This window comes from Portunus trituberculatus, chromosome 30, assembly GCF_017591435.1.
Source record: "Portunus trituberculatus isolate SZX2019 chromosome 30, ASM1759143v1, whole genome shotgun sequence".
NCBI classification, from domain to species: Eukaryota; Metazoa; Arthropoda; class Malacostraca; order Decapoda; family Portunidae; genus Portunus; species Portunus trituberculatus.
In genome coordinates, this window is record NC_059284.1 from 11,712,608 (window position 1) to 11,729,268 (window position 16,661).

General features: G+C 40.7%; 1 protein-coding gene and 1 long non-coding RNA gene across 2 annotated transcripts; one reads left to right on the forward strand and one right to left on the reverse strand.

The window, feature by feature from the left end:
- Positions 1-388: 388 nt before the first annotated feature.
- LOC123510914 lies at positions 389-4,544 on the reverse strand. The gene is made up of 3 exons (XR_006676640.1): positions 4,151-4,544; positions 1,527-1,758; positions 389-1,197 (listed from the first exon to the last, which is right to left on the reverse strand). It is a non-coding gene; the product is annotated as an uncharacterized LOC123510914 (long non-coding RNA).
- Positions 4,545-4,916: 372 nt separating this feature from the next.
- Positions 4,917-16,550, forward strand: LOC123510864 (presenilin-1-like). Its single transcript, XM_045266305.1, has 7 exons — positions 4,917-5,147; positions 6,040-6,201; positions 6,707-6,886; positions 6,988-7,094; positions 12,291-12,406; positions 12,608-12,720; positions 12,887-16,550. The coding sequence occupies exons 1-7, from the start codon at positions 5,043-5,045 to the stop codon at positions 13,040-13,042; spliced, it is 939 nt and encodes a 312-aa protein (XP_045122240.1). The 5' UTR covers positions 4,917-5,042; the 3' UTR covers positions 13,043-16,550.
- Positions 16,551-16,661: the final 111 nt, after the last annotated feature.

Consider the following 16,661-nt stretch of genomic DNA (forward strand, 5'->3'; position numbering starts at 1 on the left):
TCAATTTTTTACAGCTTGTTGTAGTCACACAGACCAAGATTTTCCGCTCCTCTCTCGCTCTTTGTGTTGTGGACTTCCCTCACGTCAAGCTATTACATAAGATTTAGAATAAGTAGGTGAACCAGGGAAGTGCTGCTACCAATACTAAAAGTAATAATAATAATAACAACAACAACAATAGTAATAATAATAATAAAACAAGTTCTATCTCTTTATAATTTCATGTTTATGCAAACCACAAAAATAAAATTAAGAGAGACGAAGAAAATTTCATAATCATGAGAAAAAAATCCATAAACTTCCAGAAAAAATAAAAATAAACACTACTACTACTACTACTACTAATAATAATAATAATAATAATAATAACAATAACATATACGTTTGTACAGAGTGTAACACGAGTTTGTGGGATGTTGGGAGAGGTGAAGGTACAGGGTTTGTTAAGTGGTAAATGTTCTATAGGCAGGTGCATTTCGAGGCGCTAGTTGGCCGTGGTGTGAGGGTTAGGTGTGGTGTAGCGACATATAGGCTACACCACAGCCACACAACTGCGCATTGATCTAAGTTTCATAACCCAATCTGAGTGTATTGTATTCATAGTCACTGTCTTGGAGGGAAAGTGTGAGATCCGACTAACAATCACTTTGTTGCTGGCTTTCTTTCCCTCCCCACCTACACACACACACACACACACACACACACACACGCTCGCAGATAATTTGGGACTATAACATCAACTAAATATCCCAACACACACACACACACACACTCTCTCTCTCTCTCTCTCTCTCTCTCTCTCTCTCTCTCTCTCTCTCTGTTTCAGTATTCCCTTTGTCTTGTACAGGCAGTTAAAAGGTTTGCGAGCAGAGGACTGAGAATCCGTACCTTCAAAACTTTATATTCCGCGAAGCACCGAAGACTCACAAAGGTTATTTTTTTCCTCCTTTTCAACCAATTCTTTTATTCGTTACGTTTCCTCCATCCTCCGTTCCCTTGCTGCACTTCTTTCCCTGAACCCACGAGTTGGCTGCAGTGCGCGATAAAGATTGTGTAGCTTTCATCTCTAGGTCGTTAATCCCTGCCACGCGAGTCTAGAAGGCTGGCGATAATCCCTGCCACGCGAGTCTAGATGGCTGGCGATAAGGGTTAACTGCATGTACACAACGGAGAGCCAGAAGTCACATCCCCGACCCCCTAAAAAGAAAGTAAATAGATAAATAAGTAAACAGAATAACGAAATGAAATAAATCTAAGAAGAAATCAAAGTATATAAGGCATTTTAGTTATGTGATAACAAGTAAAGACATTAAAAACAAATTACGAAATTTGGAAAAGAAGGAAAAGGAAAACTTGCGATTGTGTAGTCTGGTAAAATTCAAATGCCCAGGAAGACAAGCCCATTCAAAGCAACAGTAGCAACAACAACAACATCAGTAATAACAAAAGCTTCCTATAGTCCAACTCCCAGCAAGGCAAAAATCATTCAAAACAACAACAACAACAATAACAGCAACAACACGAACCATAAATATCTTCCTAGAGAGACAGTTCCGGTATTTCTGAGCTAAACGTTTTACAAAGCCTTACGGAACAACACGAAGTGGTTAATAATTGTATCTTTCCCACTCTGGTATGAATATTTTCCTTGTCCACGAGTGACTCCTCAGGTCGAGTCTTGCAACACACCAACACGTCTCGAGGAGGCTTCAGGCACGACCGGGGTGATTCACAGTTCCTCTTCATCTAAACGTTCACCTAGAGAGAGAGAGAGAGAGAGAGAGTCAGTGGCAGATAAAAGTTCGCCCCCAATTACATCATTATCATTATTAAATTCTTTTATAGTTATGCCTTCAGAGTCAGTTGTATACTTTTGATATTGGAGAGAGAGAGAGAGAGAGAGAGAGAGAGAGAGAGAGAGAGAGAGAGAGAGAGAGAGAGAGAGAGCAAACCGTTTCATTTTAGTGTTTGGTAGCACAGGTGACACAAACCAGCGGTAAAGTTTGCGTAGTGGGCGCGTGTGTGAGCGTGTGAGAGCGTGTATTTTATCTAGTTGGATACATAAACACACACACACACACACACACACACACACACACAAGCCAGAGGACCAGGGTTCGATTTCCCGGCCGGGTGGAGATATTTGGGTGTGTCTCCTTTCACGTGTAGCCCCTGTTCACCTAGCAGTGAGTAGGTACGGGATGTAAATCGAGGAGTTGTGACCTTGTTGTCCCGGTGTGTGGTGTGTGCCTGGTCTCAGGCCTATCCAAAGATCGGAAATAATGAGCTCTGAGCTCGCTCCGTAGGGTAACGTCTGGCTGTCTCGTCAGAGACTGCAACAGATCAAACAGTGAAACACACACACAGTGCGCGATTAGCTTTTCACTCTCAGTAGTAGCGATCGGAGCTCATTACCAATCTTCGTGTAACAGTGCGATGTACCACGCTTAATACACACAAGATACACCCAAACCAACACAAAATATTCCCAAAACACATCATATTTATCCAGAATACACTAAATAAACCCCAAAACACACTCAAACACTCCACAACTCGAGGAAGAGGAGGAAAAGTAGGTTTTGAGGAGGGAGAAGAGTTGAGTGAAGCTGTGGTGAAGGATGAAGAAGAGAAAAGGCAAATTTGACACAAAAACACAATCAGAACGCTCAAGTGACGCTTGCGTAGAGGTGAAGAACGCAGTCGCGGCTGCCGAAGACGCCGCCGCCGCCATCACCATTCTACCTGACTTATGTAAGCTTTCACTACACCAACACCCACCACTGACAGTATTATCTGAACAGCTGATAGCCAAGCATAGTCATGTGGCTCCATTTAGTGACACCAGTGGCTGAAAAACAATGTTAAGTGTGCCAAATATTAGCTAAACACAACCGGCAGGCAGACGGCAGACGACTCCTGAGCCAGCTCCGCCCACTCGATGACGTCACACCCCATGGCTGGGCGGGCTGGTGACCGTTGGTGATTTTACGTACGTAACGGAACTCATTTTAAAATTGACTTTTAGAAAAAGAGAAGCCATGGCCGAATGCTTGATATTTTATGACTTGACAGATACTTTAACTAACATTCAAATTATAAAAACATCTTCAGCCTATGTAGTTTTTAAAAAAATGTGAAAATGAAGTATGGTAAAAGTATAAAAACATTTTCACTTATAACACTATTGAAACGTCCACCCATTTCAACTTTTTACTTCTTTTAAAAAATACTAGAGAATATAAACTCTCTTCTTGGGCATCCAACACTTACCTAGAACCAGAAGTGAACGAATGAAAAAACATTTAGGTAAAAAAAAACATTAAAATCTAAATGCATTAAAAACTCTTGTGAAGTTCAGCCATTTTAACTCGATGAGTATTTTAATACCCTTTACAGAGTCTGAGATATCTTTTGGGGCATTCTACAACGAGTTAGAACGTGAAGCAGAAACGTAAACAAATAAAATAAAAAATATAAAACTTGCGTCAAATAGGACTAAACACCATTTCATAGAACTCATATTTGACTCAATGGGTTGATTTTACACCTAAAAGAACATAGACGATCTTTTTATACCATAGATGTCCGGTTAGAGCTTGAAATAAAAAAGCTCCTAATACGAAGAAGGAAATTTTGACGGTTAAAAAGGCTCATACTTGCTCCCACAAAACACCCCTAAACGCTAAACAGAGGCGCGGAAAGCACTTCAACAGCAACGAAAGATTCAAAGAAACCTTAAAATCATAATAAAAACACCGAATAATTTAGTTAGGAAAAGTTACGAATAAGCACTTGAACCGGCAGGTGGGCGGAGCTAAGAGGCGGCACTCTCAGTGGACCGGCTGGCTGGCAGGGCAGCCATCTTGCCTCTCATCACAACAAAATTAGGCCATATCGAGTCTACATGATGTGATGTGATATAATGATAGGCAAGTGGCTCCAATGTGAGCCATGTTTGACTTACAATGAGCGAGAAATGAAGCCAATACTTACTGATAACAGGGACGACCTGACTTCCCGTAAGCTGACCGACTACTTGTTTACCTTCTGTTTGCCAGAGATTCCAACTGTTTCCACTCTCACATGTAACGAAAACCTAAAGAAATAAAGCATTAATCTCAAAAGCTACCCAGATAACCCATAATACCTGATAATGCAGCCTGAAGAGGAGGGTGTTATGGCCAAGCTGTGAGGTTAGGTGGACTGAGGTGACGCCGTCCCGTCCTGCCAGCCACCGTGGCACCACTCTACGAAGTTACTAACCTTAACTAATGAATAGTGTTGCTTGATTCTGCTTAAGCTTGGTACAGGAAGATGTGTGTTGTTATTTATCCATCAATGTCTCATCTGCCCAAATTTCCAACTGTTCCCACGATCACATGTAACGAAAACCTAAACAAATAAAGCAATGACCTCAAAAACTACCCACATAACCGATGATAAATGACAATAGCGGGAGGAAGAAAAGGAGGGATAAGAAAATATCCATGACGCTTGTGAAGAACTGAAATGAAGGAGACGCTGAAATAATAATAATAACGGCGCCTCTCCTGACTCCCAGCGCTGTCAACCAAGAGCGAAACGCTTCTCTGTCTCTGCAGTAAATATTATACCTTTGAAAGAAATGACGAACGAAAATTACCTAGATAACTTTTCTATATGTAAAAAAAAGAGCAAACTGTAAAGAAAGTAAACATAACATGGACAAAAGTAAAAAAAATGGCTATATATGCATATGAAACAAAATGACGAACAAGAACCGGAAAAAACTTAATATCGCCAATAGAAATAGTAAATATAAAGGAAACACACTAAAAAAGAATAAGAAAAAATAAAAGATCAGTAAAAGGTGATAGAAGTGGCCAAAAACAGCCAAATAGAGTTAAACAAATGAGAAGGGCCTAATTTAGAGAGAGCCGCCAGGTGTCTCTGCGTCACACAAACAAAGATTGTCAACAGGGAAATCCAGCAAAGTCTTTCCCCTATCTGCCATTACAGTCTCATTGAGTGCCGCGGCTGGCCCTGGAGGATACTAGACGATGGACGGTCATGTGAATATTGACCGAGATGATAAGCTGGCGATAGTAGAAGACGCTGGGACCAAGGGAAAGAAGAGGAAGAATCAAGAGGAGGGAGCTGCTGAGGTATCTAGGAGTTATTTCCTTCACTTCCTGTCGTGTTTTGGGTTTCTTTTTATTACTAGGTGCTTTGGGGTGTGTTGTGTGTTTGTGTGTGTGTGTGTGTGTCCGTGGTTGTGGCAGTGGAGATGGTGAGATGAGTGCGTTGAGTCACCACCCACTCACACCCACACACTCACCACGGCTGTTTGCATTAGCGCTGTTCTCATGTCTTTGCTTTTCTTATGTGACGTGTTATTTTACGTTGTTTGAGTCTTCCATTTCGTATTTTTGTCAGTTTCTTTTATTATTTCTTCCATTTTATTCTCAAGTATGTTTTCCTATAGCATTATTACCTCATAGATTTTATTTATGTAAGAGGAAAATCTGGGCAAGGGCAATAAAGATAATTAAACAAAAAGGTCCACTTAGATGCCAGTCCCCAAGCAGATCCAAGAGAGTTATCCAAAAGAATAGGATAAATGTCTTAAAACTTCCGTCAACCTAATAATCTAACCAAATAAGGGTGTTTTGCCTCTCTAGATCCCCTTAACCCGTTGAGCACCATGACACATTTTCATATTCATTCTGCTTACTATTTAGTGATTTTATACAGCTTCAGAAACTTATGTCGAGGATTAAAATAGTGAAGACAGTGGTTATATATCTTCTAAATTCCATAGACCCTTTCTCATGTCAATAAAATGGTTTAATTGTACACAAATCTCAAGGTAAGAAGAATGTGTCCAGTATTGAAGGAGTTAAGGACACAATTGTAGCCACAGGACCTCTCCAACAGCCCTAATCTAACCTAGACCTTACCATGGGGCTTTGATCGTCATTTTGCACCACTGCCACTGTATCCAGCCAGGCAGAACAGGTCACTAAGCACAGTCTAAGTCATCAATCTGGCCGGCAGCATGATGGCGGTGCTGCAGGGGAGGAGGAGGCAGCACACTCCAACAGTCAGCCACGGGAGGGAGTGGTGCGGCGCCATCAGAGGACACCAGAGGGCAATGGCCAGCCTGAACCCACCAGAAGGGATGGGCCAGCACCTCCTGTGGCCAGACCCAATCCACAGGTGAGGACTAGGAAGGAAATGACTAGAAATGAGTGAGTATAAGGGGAGAATAAGAAGACAGACAGACACTATCAGCCATATTCAGAAACGCCTTCCTCTCTTACCACGACAATTTTAACGTTGCCATAGATGACTAGCCAGATTTTCAAGACAGTTTCTCTTTGTGATCAACTAGAAATCTTGCTAATGTATCGCCAGAACCATAAAAGTACTCTTAAAAACATGAGTATCTTCAACTAAAGCCTTTAGAAATTGTCGTCGTGAGAGAGCAAAACATTTCTGAATACATTTTTATAACCTATCCTGTATGAGTTACTATGTTACTTGCTAGTGTTGCAGAATGAGATGTAATGATTTGCTGGTGATCATAGGAAGTGTTTTTCTCCATAAAAACACACTTGTATATATAAAAAAGATTTGCATTGGGATAGACCATACTAAATTCCATGTCTTGCATTTAGAGGAAATTTGAAAGAGTTTTTATAGATCCCTCCCTTCCTGACAGGACCCCAGAAGACCACAGCATCCACAAGGGGAGTGGGAGGAGGTGGAGGAGGAAGAAGAGGAGCTGAAGTATGGAGCACAACATGTCATCAAGCTGTTCATCCCAGTGTCCTTGTGCATGCTGGTGGTGGTGGCAACAGTCTCCTCAGTCACTTTCTACACCGAGAAGGGCACTTACCTGTGAGTACTGCTGACTTGTACGTGGAGAGCAGGCCAATCAAAATCTTCACTAAAAACATAACCACTTCAATAGTCTTAAAAAACTCTGTATGAACTTTTCAGATTGGTGATAATGTATTGTGTCACTTGTCTAGTGGAGATTTGGATACTGTTAAGGCTACTACAGGTTTTCATTGGGTGGTAGGATGTGATGAAGGTGCCGAGGTTGTGTAGATGTTGGCACATCAGTAGGGAGGGAGGACTACAGGCTCAGTAAGGTGTGGAAGAGTGTTGAAATTGTCTGTAATTGTAAGGAGACTGAGATGGAAAGTGTATATATGTATGATGAAGGTGCCAAGGTTGTGTAGTTATTGGCACGTCAGGAGGAGGCAGAACTACAGGCTCAGTAAGGTAAGGAAGAGTATTGGAAGTGTCAGTAGTTGTAAGGAGATCAGTGGGAAGACTAAAGTAGAGATGGAGAGGCTATGTAGGAGAAAATTAACCTCAAGGAAAGGATAATCTGTGACTGAAAAAAAAAAAAAATTGGAAACTTCATAATTTGGCCAACCTCACAAGATTGGGAATAAACTGACAGTGAGCAGAGTTGTAAGGAGACCAGTGGGAAGACCAAAGAAGAGATGAAGAGCATATGTATGGGAAAATTAACCTCAAGGAAGGGATGATCTGTGACTGAAAAAGAAATGCGAGACTTCATAATTCCACCAACCTCTCAAGATTGAGAGTAAACCTATAGTAAGCAGTGACCTTGAGTAAGAGGATGTGAAATCTGACTTTAGGTGTGTTATGGGGCCATATTTATAAGCACTTCTGCACCACACCTCCACTACTTCTAAAAGACTTTATTTGAAGGCAGACGGGTTTTTAAAAATGTTTCTACTTTTCCAGTGACAGATTAACAAGATTTCTGCATTACTAATAGGCAAAACAGTCTTGGGAACTTCTTTGTTGTCACATGATTAGTTCATCTTCAAATGGGGTTGCTGTTTTTGATGAGTCGCTTCCATTTACCTTTGTCGCCTGTCATGTTGGTTTGCAGTCCTTTCTCTTTCTTGTCATCTTGTATACAGTCTTCCCATCTAATCTTGGGTCTTCCTTTCCTCCTCCTTCTTTGCACTTTTATATCCAGGGCTCTCTTCTCATCACTTGCTTGAGAACCTGGCTGATCAATTCTGTAGCCTTTTAAAATAGTCGTGATGAGGAAGCACAAGTTTATGAATGAGAAGTATATTCCTCTACACACACACACACACACACACACACACAACGGGACATCGTCGATGGCGGAGGTGGTCGCTGAGCTCAGAGCAATCATCTATAATTCTACAGTTACCTAAGAGTAACCAAGGTGGGAAAGGAGCTGGTAATGTTTGTCCCGTCTCCATATAGTCATGTTAACTGTTGATTAGCAAAATAATGTCCAGTGAAGGTAAATATAAACTGTAGCCTGCGTTTGAGCCATCAGCTGGTTTGTTTACGTCTGCGCAACATGGCGGCCGTGAACTCGAAAGAGAATCAGACTTCACAGGGTTTCAAGGAATAATGGAGAAGAGCGCTTATGTGAAGAAAATTCTGGAGTTAGAAGGTAAAATTGAAAAACTGTTTGAAAAGTATGAGGGCCTGGAAACGAGTTATGACAATGTAAAGAGAGACTGTGCCGATATGAAGAAGGAAAATGCAGCACTGAAAGAGGAAGTTAAGCTAATTAAAGTGAATTGCGAAAAATGTGGAGAATCTCTAGGAAAAGTGATGGAGAAGCAGGCTGAATGGAAAAAAAGTCAGGAAGTGGAAAGAAAGGAGGTAAATTACAAAGTTGCAAGTCTGGAAAAGGAAATCAAAGAGTCAGGGAGAAAACTTTGGGCCTTGCTGAAATTATAGATCAACAGATCATAGAAGAGAAGATAGCTGAGAAAGTGGTGAAGGTTATTAAGTCAAATGAGACATTGGTGAGGAAACTGTAGACAAAAGAGATGTGTGGTGATATTTGGTGTGGAGGAGGATAAGACACCGAGTAAAATGGAGAGAGAAAAACATAAAAAGGTGATAAATAATATCATTAATGTGGTGCAGGAGGAGGAAAAGACCTAGTACAAGAAATAGAGGACTTCCATAGAATTGGAAAGTTCACAAGAGAAGGTATGAGGCCAATAAGAATCAAACTTAAGTCACAAAAGGATGTAGATGAATTGGTGGAGAAGTCATGGAGGCTAGCCCAGCAGGAAACAACAAGGAAGATTTGGTTGAGAAGAGATCTCGGTGAAAAGGAAGAGAAATGTTAAATGAGTTGAGAAAGGAGGCTTTGAAAAAAATGAAGAGAGGACAGAAGAGAGAAGAAAGAGTTTTCTGGAGAATCTTGGATATGAGACTGAGGAAGTGGTTCATAACCCAGAAAAGTACAGCAAGAAAGGACTAAAGAAACTTACATATGAGCGAAATGTAATGTATTCCAACATAAATGGAGTGATATCGGGGATTTTAGAACTCAACGATTACTTGAGGACAAGAACCCAGATATTGTGGGTCTTACTGAAACAAAACTGAGAGAGGAGAAGACCTGATGAAGGTTGGAGAAGGAAATATAACGTTTGGAAAAGAAATAGAGTAGGTAAGATGGGAGGAGGAGTGATGTTGCTGGTTAAAAAAGATATAAAGGTGGATCAAGTGAAAAAAGGTATGGGAAAGGCAGAAGTGCTAAAGATCAGAGCAGAAACTAATGAAGGAAAAAGAGGCACTACATAGTGGTGTACGTACCACCTAAGACAAATGCATGGTCAGTACAGGAATATGAAGAAATGATAAGTGATACAGGAACATGTCTGGAAGAAATGTTGGGTGGCTGTGAACGAACTATAATGATGGGAGATTTTAATTGTAAAGAGGTGTGTTGGGAGGACTGGTCAATGGAAGGATCAGAGACAACATGGGAAATACACTATTGACACTGGCAATGGAAAATGTGTTAACTCAGTGGGTCAAAGAAGATACTAGGTTTGGAGGAGAGGAGCATCGTCAAGACTGGACTTGGTCTTTAGTACAGAGCCAATGGTCATTGAGGAGATGAGGGTGGAGTGCCCTTTAGCAAAGAGTGATCATGCAGTTTTGGAGTTCAAGGTGATAGACGAAGAGAAATCTAGAAGAAATGAAGAATATAAAGTGGGAAGATGGAATTATGCCAAGACAGATTTTGGAAACCTAAAGAAATTCTTTCAAGAGACAAATTGGATGAAATTCAAGAGTGCTAAGGAGCAAATGAAAAGTGGAAGGAATTTATAAAAATATACAAAGAAGGTGAGAAAAATTTGTACCAATAAGACAACATAGAAGTTGGAAAGCAGGACTGGTTTAACGATAGATGTGAAAAGGCTAGAACAAGAAAAGAGGATGCATGGAAGAGGTGGAGAAGGAAAAGACGGATTAAGCAGTGGGAAAGTTACAAAAGAGCAAGAAATGAATATGTGTTGATTAGAAGAGAAGAAAGAAAGAAACAAGAAAAGGATATAATTGATAAATGTAAAGACCAACCAAGGCTTTTTACAGACATGTGAACAACAACATCAAAAATAGAAAGTATTGAAAGTTTAGAAGTAAATGGAGTATACAGTGAAGATCCCAGGGAAATGGCAGAGGCTATGAATGGATGCTTTCGGAAGGTATTCACAAAGGAGACTGCTTTTGACAAACCACTGGTAATGGAACAGAAAGGGATTATGAAGGAGTTTCAAGTAACTGTGGAGGAGATCAAGAACATGATGGGGAGTTTAGAAGTGAGAAAAGCTGTGGGACCTGATGGGGTATCAGGATGGATTTTAAGAGAATGCAGGGAGCAATTGGCAGAAAAAGTTTGTGAAGTAATTGATGCCTCATTAAGGGAAGGCGTAGTGCCCCAAGACTGGAAAAGAGCTAACATTGTCCCAATCTATAAATCAGGTAACAAGAGACCCATTGAACTATAGACCAGTGTCACTTACAAGTGTGGTAGCTAAGATGTGTGAGAGGGTGGTGAAGACTAGATGGACAGACTTCTTGGAGAAAAATGACATACTTTGTGAGTGTCAATTTGGTTTTAGGAAAGGGCGTTCATGCACGACAAACCTGATATGTTACTATTCGAGGGTGATAGATGTAATACAGGAAAGAGATGGTTGGGCTGATGGAATATATCTGGATTTAAAAAAGGCCTTTGATAAGGTACCACACCAGAGACTGATCTGGAAACTTGAAATGGTAGGAGGAGTGCATGGCAGTTTACTAAAATGGATGGAAGACTTTTGGTAGGAAGAGAAATGAGAACAATAATTAAGGACAGACCATCAGAATGGGGATTGGTGGAGAGTGGAGTTCCACAGGGATCAGTGTTGGCACCAGTAATGTTCGCAGTCTACATAAATGACATGGTGGATGGGGTGTCCAGTTATGTGAGCCTATTTGCAGGCGATGCAAAATTGTTACGAAAAGTGAGATGTGACAAAGATTGCGAACTACTCCAGGAAGACTTGGACAGAATATGGAAATGGAGCTGTACATGGCAAATGGAGTTCAACACGACAAAATGCAAGAAAATAGAGTTTGGCAAGAGTGAAAGAAGAATCAGGAGTATGTACAAGATAGGAAATGAAGACATAAAACCAGTCATGAAGAAAAAGACCTTGGGGTGACAATTACCAATGACCTATCGCCAGAGAGACATATAAACAAAATAATTGGAGAAGTATTGAACTTATTGAGGAACATAAGAGTGGCGTTCGTATATCTAGATGAAGAAATGATGAAGAAAATAATTACTGCAATGATAAGACCGAGGCTTGAATATGCAACAATACAGTGGGCTCGAACTTAAAGAAACACATAAGGAAACTAGAGAAAGTACAGAGGGCTGCAACGAAAATGGTGCCTGACTTAAGAGATTTGACTTATGAAGACAGACTGAAAAGAATGCAACTTCCAACCCTGGAAAACAGAAGAAAGGGAGACCTGATAGCAATATACAGAGTGATGATTGGCATGGAAAAATGGATAGGGAAGATCTGTGTATGTGGAATGGAAGAATGTCGAGAGGGCATGGGAAAAAACTAAAATGGCCACTTATAGGAGAGATGTGAAAAATATAGCTTCCCTCATAGAAGGGTGGAAGCATGGAATAGTTTAGACGTGGAAGTGGTCAACGCAAGGAATATTCATGATTTTAAGAAAAAGCTGGACATTAATAGATATGGAGACGGGACAACACGAGCATAGCTCTTTTCCGTATGTTACAATTAGGTAAATACAATTAGGTAAATACACACACACACACACACATGGTGGATGTGTTAACTCCCTGTGAATGTAAGTTCGAAAGTGTGAATGAAAGGATGTCCTGGATAGAGAGAGGAAGAATGAAAGTTGGACTGGCCTTGTTGGTGAGGTAGAATGCAGCACAGAATCTTGTTCCAGATGGCCAGCCATATACGACAGAACCCAGCCAACATTGACCAGCCTCGTCCTCATCCCCGCGACCTCACTGCCGAGGAAGAAGAGGAGGAACGTGAGTATTCCTTTGTGCTTGGCTGGAACTGGCCGAACCAGAATGATGTAGTAGTTTTTAGTAATTGTTCATACTCATCCACCTCTGTGATGATGAAATACAGTAGGTAGTTTTTTTTTTTATTTGCTAGTGTACTCATGCCCAGTTTGTGGTGATGCATGCAGTTTGTTCTAATGATTTGGCTTTGTATGACTTCTGCAGGGGGAGTCAAGCTGGGTCTTGGGGACTTCATCTTCTACTCAGTGTTGGTGGGCAAGGTGTCTGCCTATGGGAACTGGAACACCACTATTGCCTGCTTCATTGCCATCCTCATTGTGAGTGGCCCTACCAGTGTACATATACAGATAAGCCAATATAAATGATGTAGGAGAAGATGGTTATTTGATACTTTCTGAGGAAAACTACAAACCTGCTGTTATTGTAGCAAGTCGGACAGATTGAATTAAGGAATCACTGAGTAGCACTGAATTTTGATTCCAGGGTCTGTGTCTCACTCTGATCATGCTGGCAATCTTCAAGAAGGCCCTACCGGCACTGCCCATCTCCATCACCTTTGGCCTCATCTTCTACTTCTCCACACATCTGCTGGTAGTTCCCTTCACGGAGCGCCTGGCCAGCGAGCAGCTCTATATATAGTACACACCACACCCCTAACAACTTGTATGTAGGTAGCCTTAACAAGCGTGGTCCTCTCTCAGCCTGATGGTATCTGATAGTGTGTGTGTGTGTGTGTGTGTGTGTGTGTGTGTGTTTGGATGTATGGACACTTGTATATATGTTGTGTGCATAATTGCAGGGATGGTTTTTCTTTTCTAAGAAAATATTGTAATTGTATCATGCTGATTCAAACATTAAGGTAAAGTTTGGGACACACACTGTTACTCTGCGTGGTCTCAACGCTCATCTCCGTCTCATTGGCCTTTGCGCCTGTGGTGGATGATATCTGTTGCCCCAGGACACTGTGACATCCACGTCTCCACAGTTTACCTTTGACACTTTCCCCTAGGTGCCCATTTACCAAGTAACCCAAAAGCCTCAAATTTGAACTGGGGCCTGTGGATTCATAACCAAGTGTGCTTGCCTCTGCAACATGGAGGTAATGCTTGAGGTGTATCAGTAGAGAGAGAGATGAAACAAGATGACAGACACACACACAGTGAATGCAAAGTTAGCATTCACAAACTGTGGCTGTGACCATGATGTGAATATAACAGACAAGGCTCATAGACAGTACTGGTTTGTAGTTTTGCTGTTTTATAAGATAGTCTAATGTTTATGGTTTCGTGTTATGCACAGCCAGTGGTCTGCTTAAAAGTGAGTGTGGAGTGCAGATGGATGGGTGTCGGTTATGATGTCACACGGGGCTGTTCACCAGGTACTGATTTGTTAGTTTCTGGAGAAATCTAGATATCAGATCCACAAGCTTATTTTATGCAGAGTTGTGCGCGTTTTTAGACGGGAGAGAAATGTTGTCATATAATATAGTGTAATATAGTTTAGATTATTGCTGCTGACTTTTACCTTCCTAAAGCTTCAATATTTATTTTTATGTGAACTTTATTCCTCTGTTCCTTCGTTATATGATTGATATTATAAAGTATGAATGTTTTGGGGATTAACTTACTGGCTGAAATAGTTGAAGGAAATGAGATCTTTACATACTTGACATTCAGACAGTGATTGTAGGTCACATGCACTACTGAGGATGAAGTGCTTCTATTTAAAACTAATCTGACATGAGACTGGAAAGAATAGATGAAGTTTACAAAATCACTGATGAAAGCTGTGGGCATTTGAGTTTGGGAGTGAAAGATGCATGTATGTGTGTGTGGGGTGTGGGTGTGTAGGTGGGTGAACAGGTGGAGGTATAACTGCATTAATTTTTGCACATACAAAGTGTGTACTATACATGTATGCAACTTAGGCTTTAAACATGTAACCAAGTTTCCAAAGGGCGAAATCTGATGTACTTTACTTTGTTCCTTATATGCACTATAGTCACTCTTTTAACTTGTGGAGAATACTTAGCAGAACATTGCCAATCTGCATTATTGTCAATATCTAGTACTGTGAACATACTAAATAGTTAACAAATAGCAATTATCTGTTTTGATCTTTTATGACACTGTCTTGTTACCAAACTTCATCCTGTTCTAGTAATTCACACTTAAAATTAATGATCTCTAAATCAGGCTTCTCAAAGAAATGAAAAATTCTATATACAGTAATATAATTGGCTCCAGGCCAGGGAAGGGAAGCACCGGAAGTCCAGACTGCAGCACGAGTTTAGCGGGTGTTGCCTAAAGGAAAAGTGCAAGTTGTTCCTAGGAAAAAATGTTCAATGTACAAATGCAGTTTGAGATGGGCACAGCAGCCAGACTGGGCGGGTGTCACAGTGAAGTGTGTGGAGGTGGTGTTTCTCCGGCATGGCTACCCACCTCCGGCCTGGCTGTTGTAGTGTGTCACCAGGTCACACTTGAATTTCACCACAACTAAATAAAGCAGCAAAATGTATATATGCATATAACATTTTTGACTTGGAATAACTTGTGCATTAATCTGCAACAATATCTGTAAAAGTTTGTGTTGCAGCCTGTGCAGTGCTGTGCATCATGACACAAAATCACAAACAAAACAAAATACTTTAGGAGTAATTCAGAAATTTGGCAAGATTAATTAATGGGCAGTAATAATTTTTTTAGTTCATTGCTCTATAAGATGAAAATAGTTGTGTCACAAGCTGTAGCACTGCCTGAGTCAGCCATCCCTCGGAGCGGCTGCCTCAACCATGACAGACTTTGCTCTTACTTGCACTACTTGATTAGCACACATTTGTACCAACACTTCTTGAAGGTTGATTCAGACAGCAACATGTACAAGTACAGCTTCAATCTGAATACCAATCATCATCATCATCATCATCATAATTGTCAGCGTCATCTTGAAAAGTATTTTTCTTGTTCACTTTGGTCACTGCTGTCATCTGATGGTGGCTTGTTTGTCAAGTCTGGTAAATTGAAAGTCCTTGCTCAGGGTGTCACTGCACAGCTCCTGTGGTCTGTTTGTTGGCACTTGTCATTCCACTACAGACACTTCAAAACTTCACCCTGCCATTCTCAGTCTTTCTCTCCATAAGATCAAACCAGTGTGATCATCATAAAGTAAATGTAAAGGTTTCCATGAAAGAAGTCTGTTATATTCATATTTCAATTAAAGCTTGCTCATGAAGCAATTCTTCTGGGAACTCTATTTCAGTGGCAATTTATCATAGTGTCTGTTTGGGGTATATATACTATATGTTCCTTTCTTTTTCTTTTTCTTCTTTGTGTAGTGATCATGTAGATAGTTTTGTCCACTGCAGTCATTATTTCTTCTACAAAGATTGGCCTTGCCATGTCACACACCACAAATGTCTGTGCACTGACAGGCTGCTTGCTGTCACTGCACAGAAAGAGCTGGCATGGGTGAGTGTCATGTTTCCTGATAGTTATCATAGTGTTGGCTGAGGTCTGTGTTTACCACTCTGCTTCTGGCACACAGCCACACTAAAAGCTTTGGCTATGGGACAGTATAAGCAGTGGTGTGTTGGTCTTGAGCTGAGCCATAGGGACACCACAGCAACTCTGTCACAGAGCTGCCACCTCCTTGTTGCTCTTTATAATGCCACATAAAAGTGTTGCTTTCATTTACCACAGAAACTTCTCACTAATGTGTTCTTTTTTGCATATAATTTCCAGCCAAACATTTGTTACTCTCACAATTGTGTATTACCAATATCCAGCCAAACATTTGTTACTCTCACAATTGTGTATTACCTATAGTGACTGAGCTGTGTGAGCCAAATACCTGGTTCTCCTATTGAGGCACCAAGGTGTGTACCCATTCCTCTGTTGTACCATGTCCCTGCTCTTCATTTTGACATAAAGGCAAGAGTTTCTCCCCACTGTTGTGACCCTGCTGCCTGCACTGAGAGGAAGGAGAGGCACTGTTGATTTTGCATCTAAAGCTCAACATTCCAACTTGTGTAAATCTTTTGTATCAAAGAGAATGAGAGCAGAATGTGTGATTTCATAATGCATATTGTTTAGAACCTGATTTTAAAGTGTGAACTTTAATAATAATTTTAATAAACATGAGAAGTATGGTTTATATTTTCAGTAATACCATAACAAGAAAAGAAAATCATGAACATAGTAATTATTCATGAGAAAATTTTATTATGGCTTTCATAGTGCATACTCTGGCAACTAATGAC

What these genes read in the sequence shown, in the direction of transcription:
- LOC123510864 (XM_045266305.1), top strand. Translation starts at nt 5,043, where the DNA reads ATGGACGGTCATGTGAATATTGACCGAGATGATAAGCTGGCGATAGTA. An exon ending in TGGCCAGACCCAATCCACAG is followed by an intron (nt 6,202 to 6,706) that starts GTGAGGACTAGG and finishes CCTTCCTGACAG; the next exon opens with GACCCCAGAAGACCACAGCA. An exon ending in CGAGGAAGAAGAGGAGGAAC is followed by an intron (nt 12,407 to 12,607) that starts GTGAGTATTCCT and finishes TGACTTCTGCAG; the next exon opens with GGGGAGTCAAGCTGGGTCTT.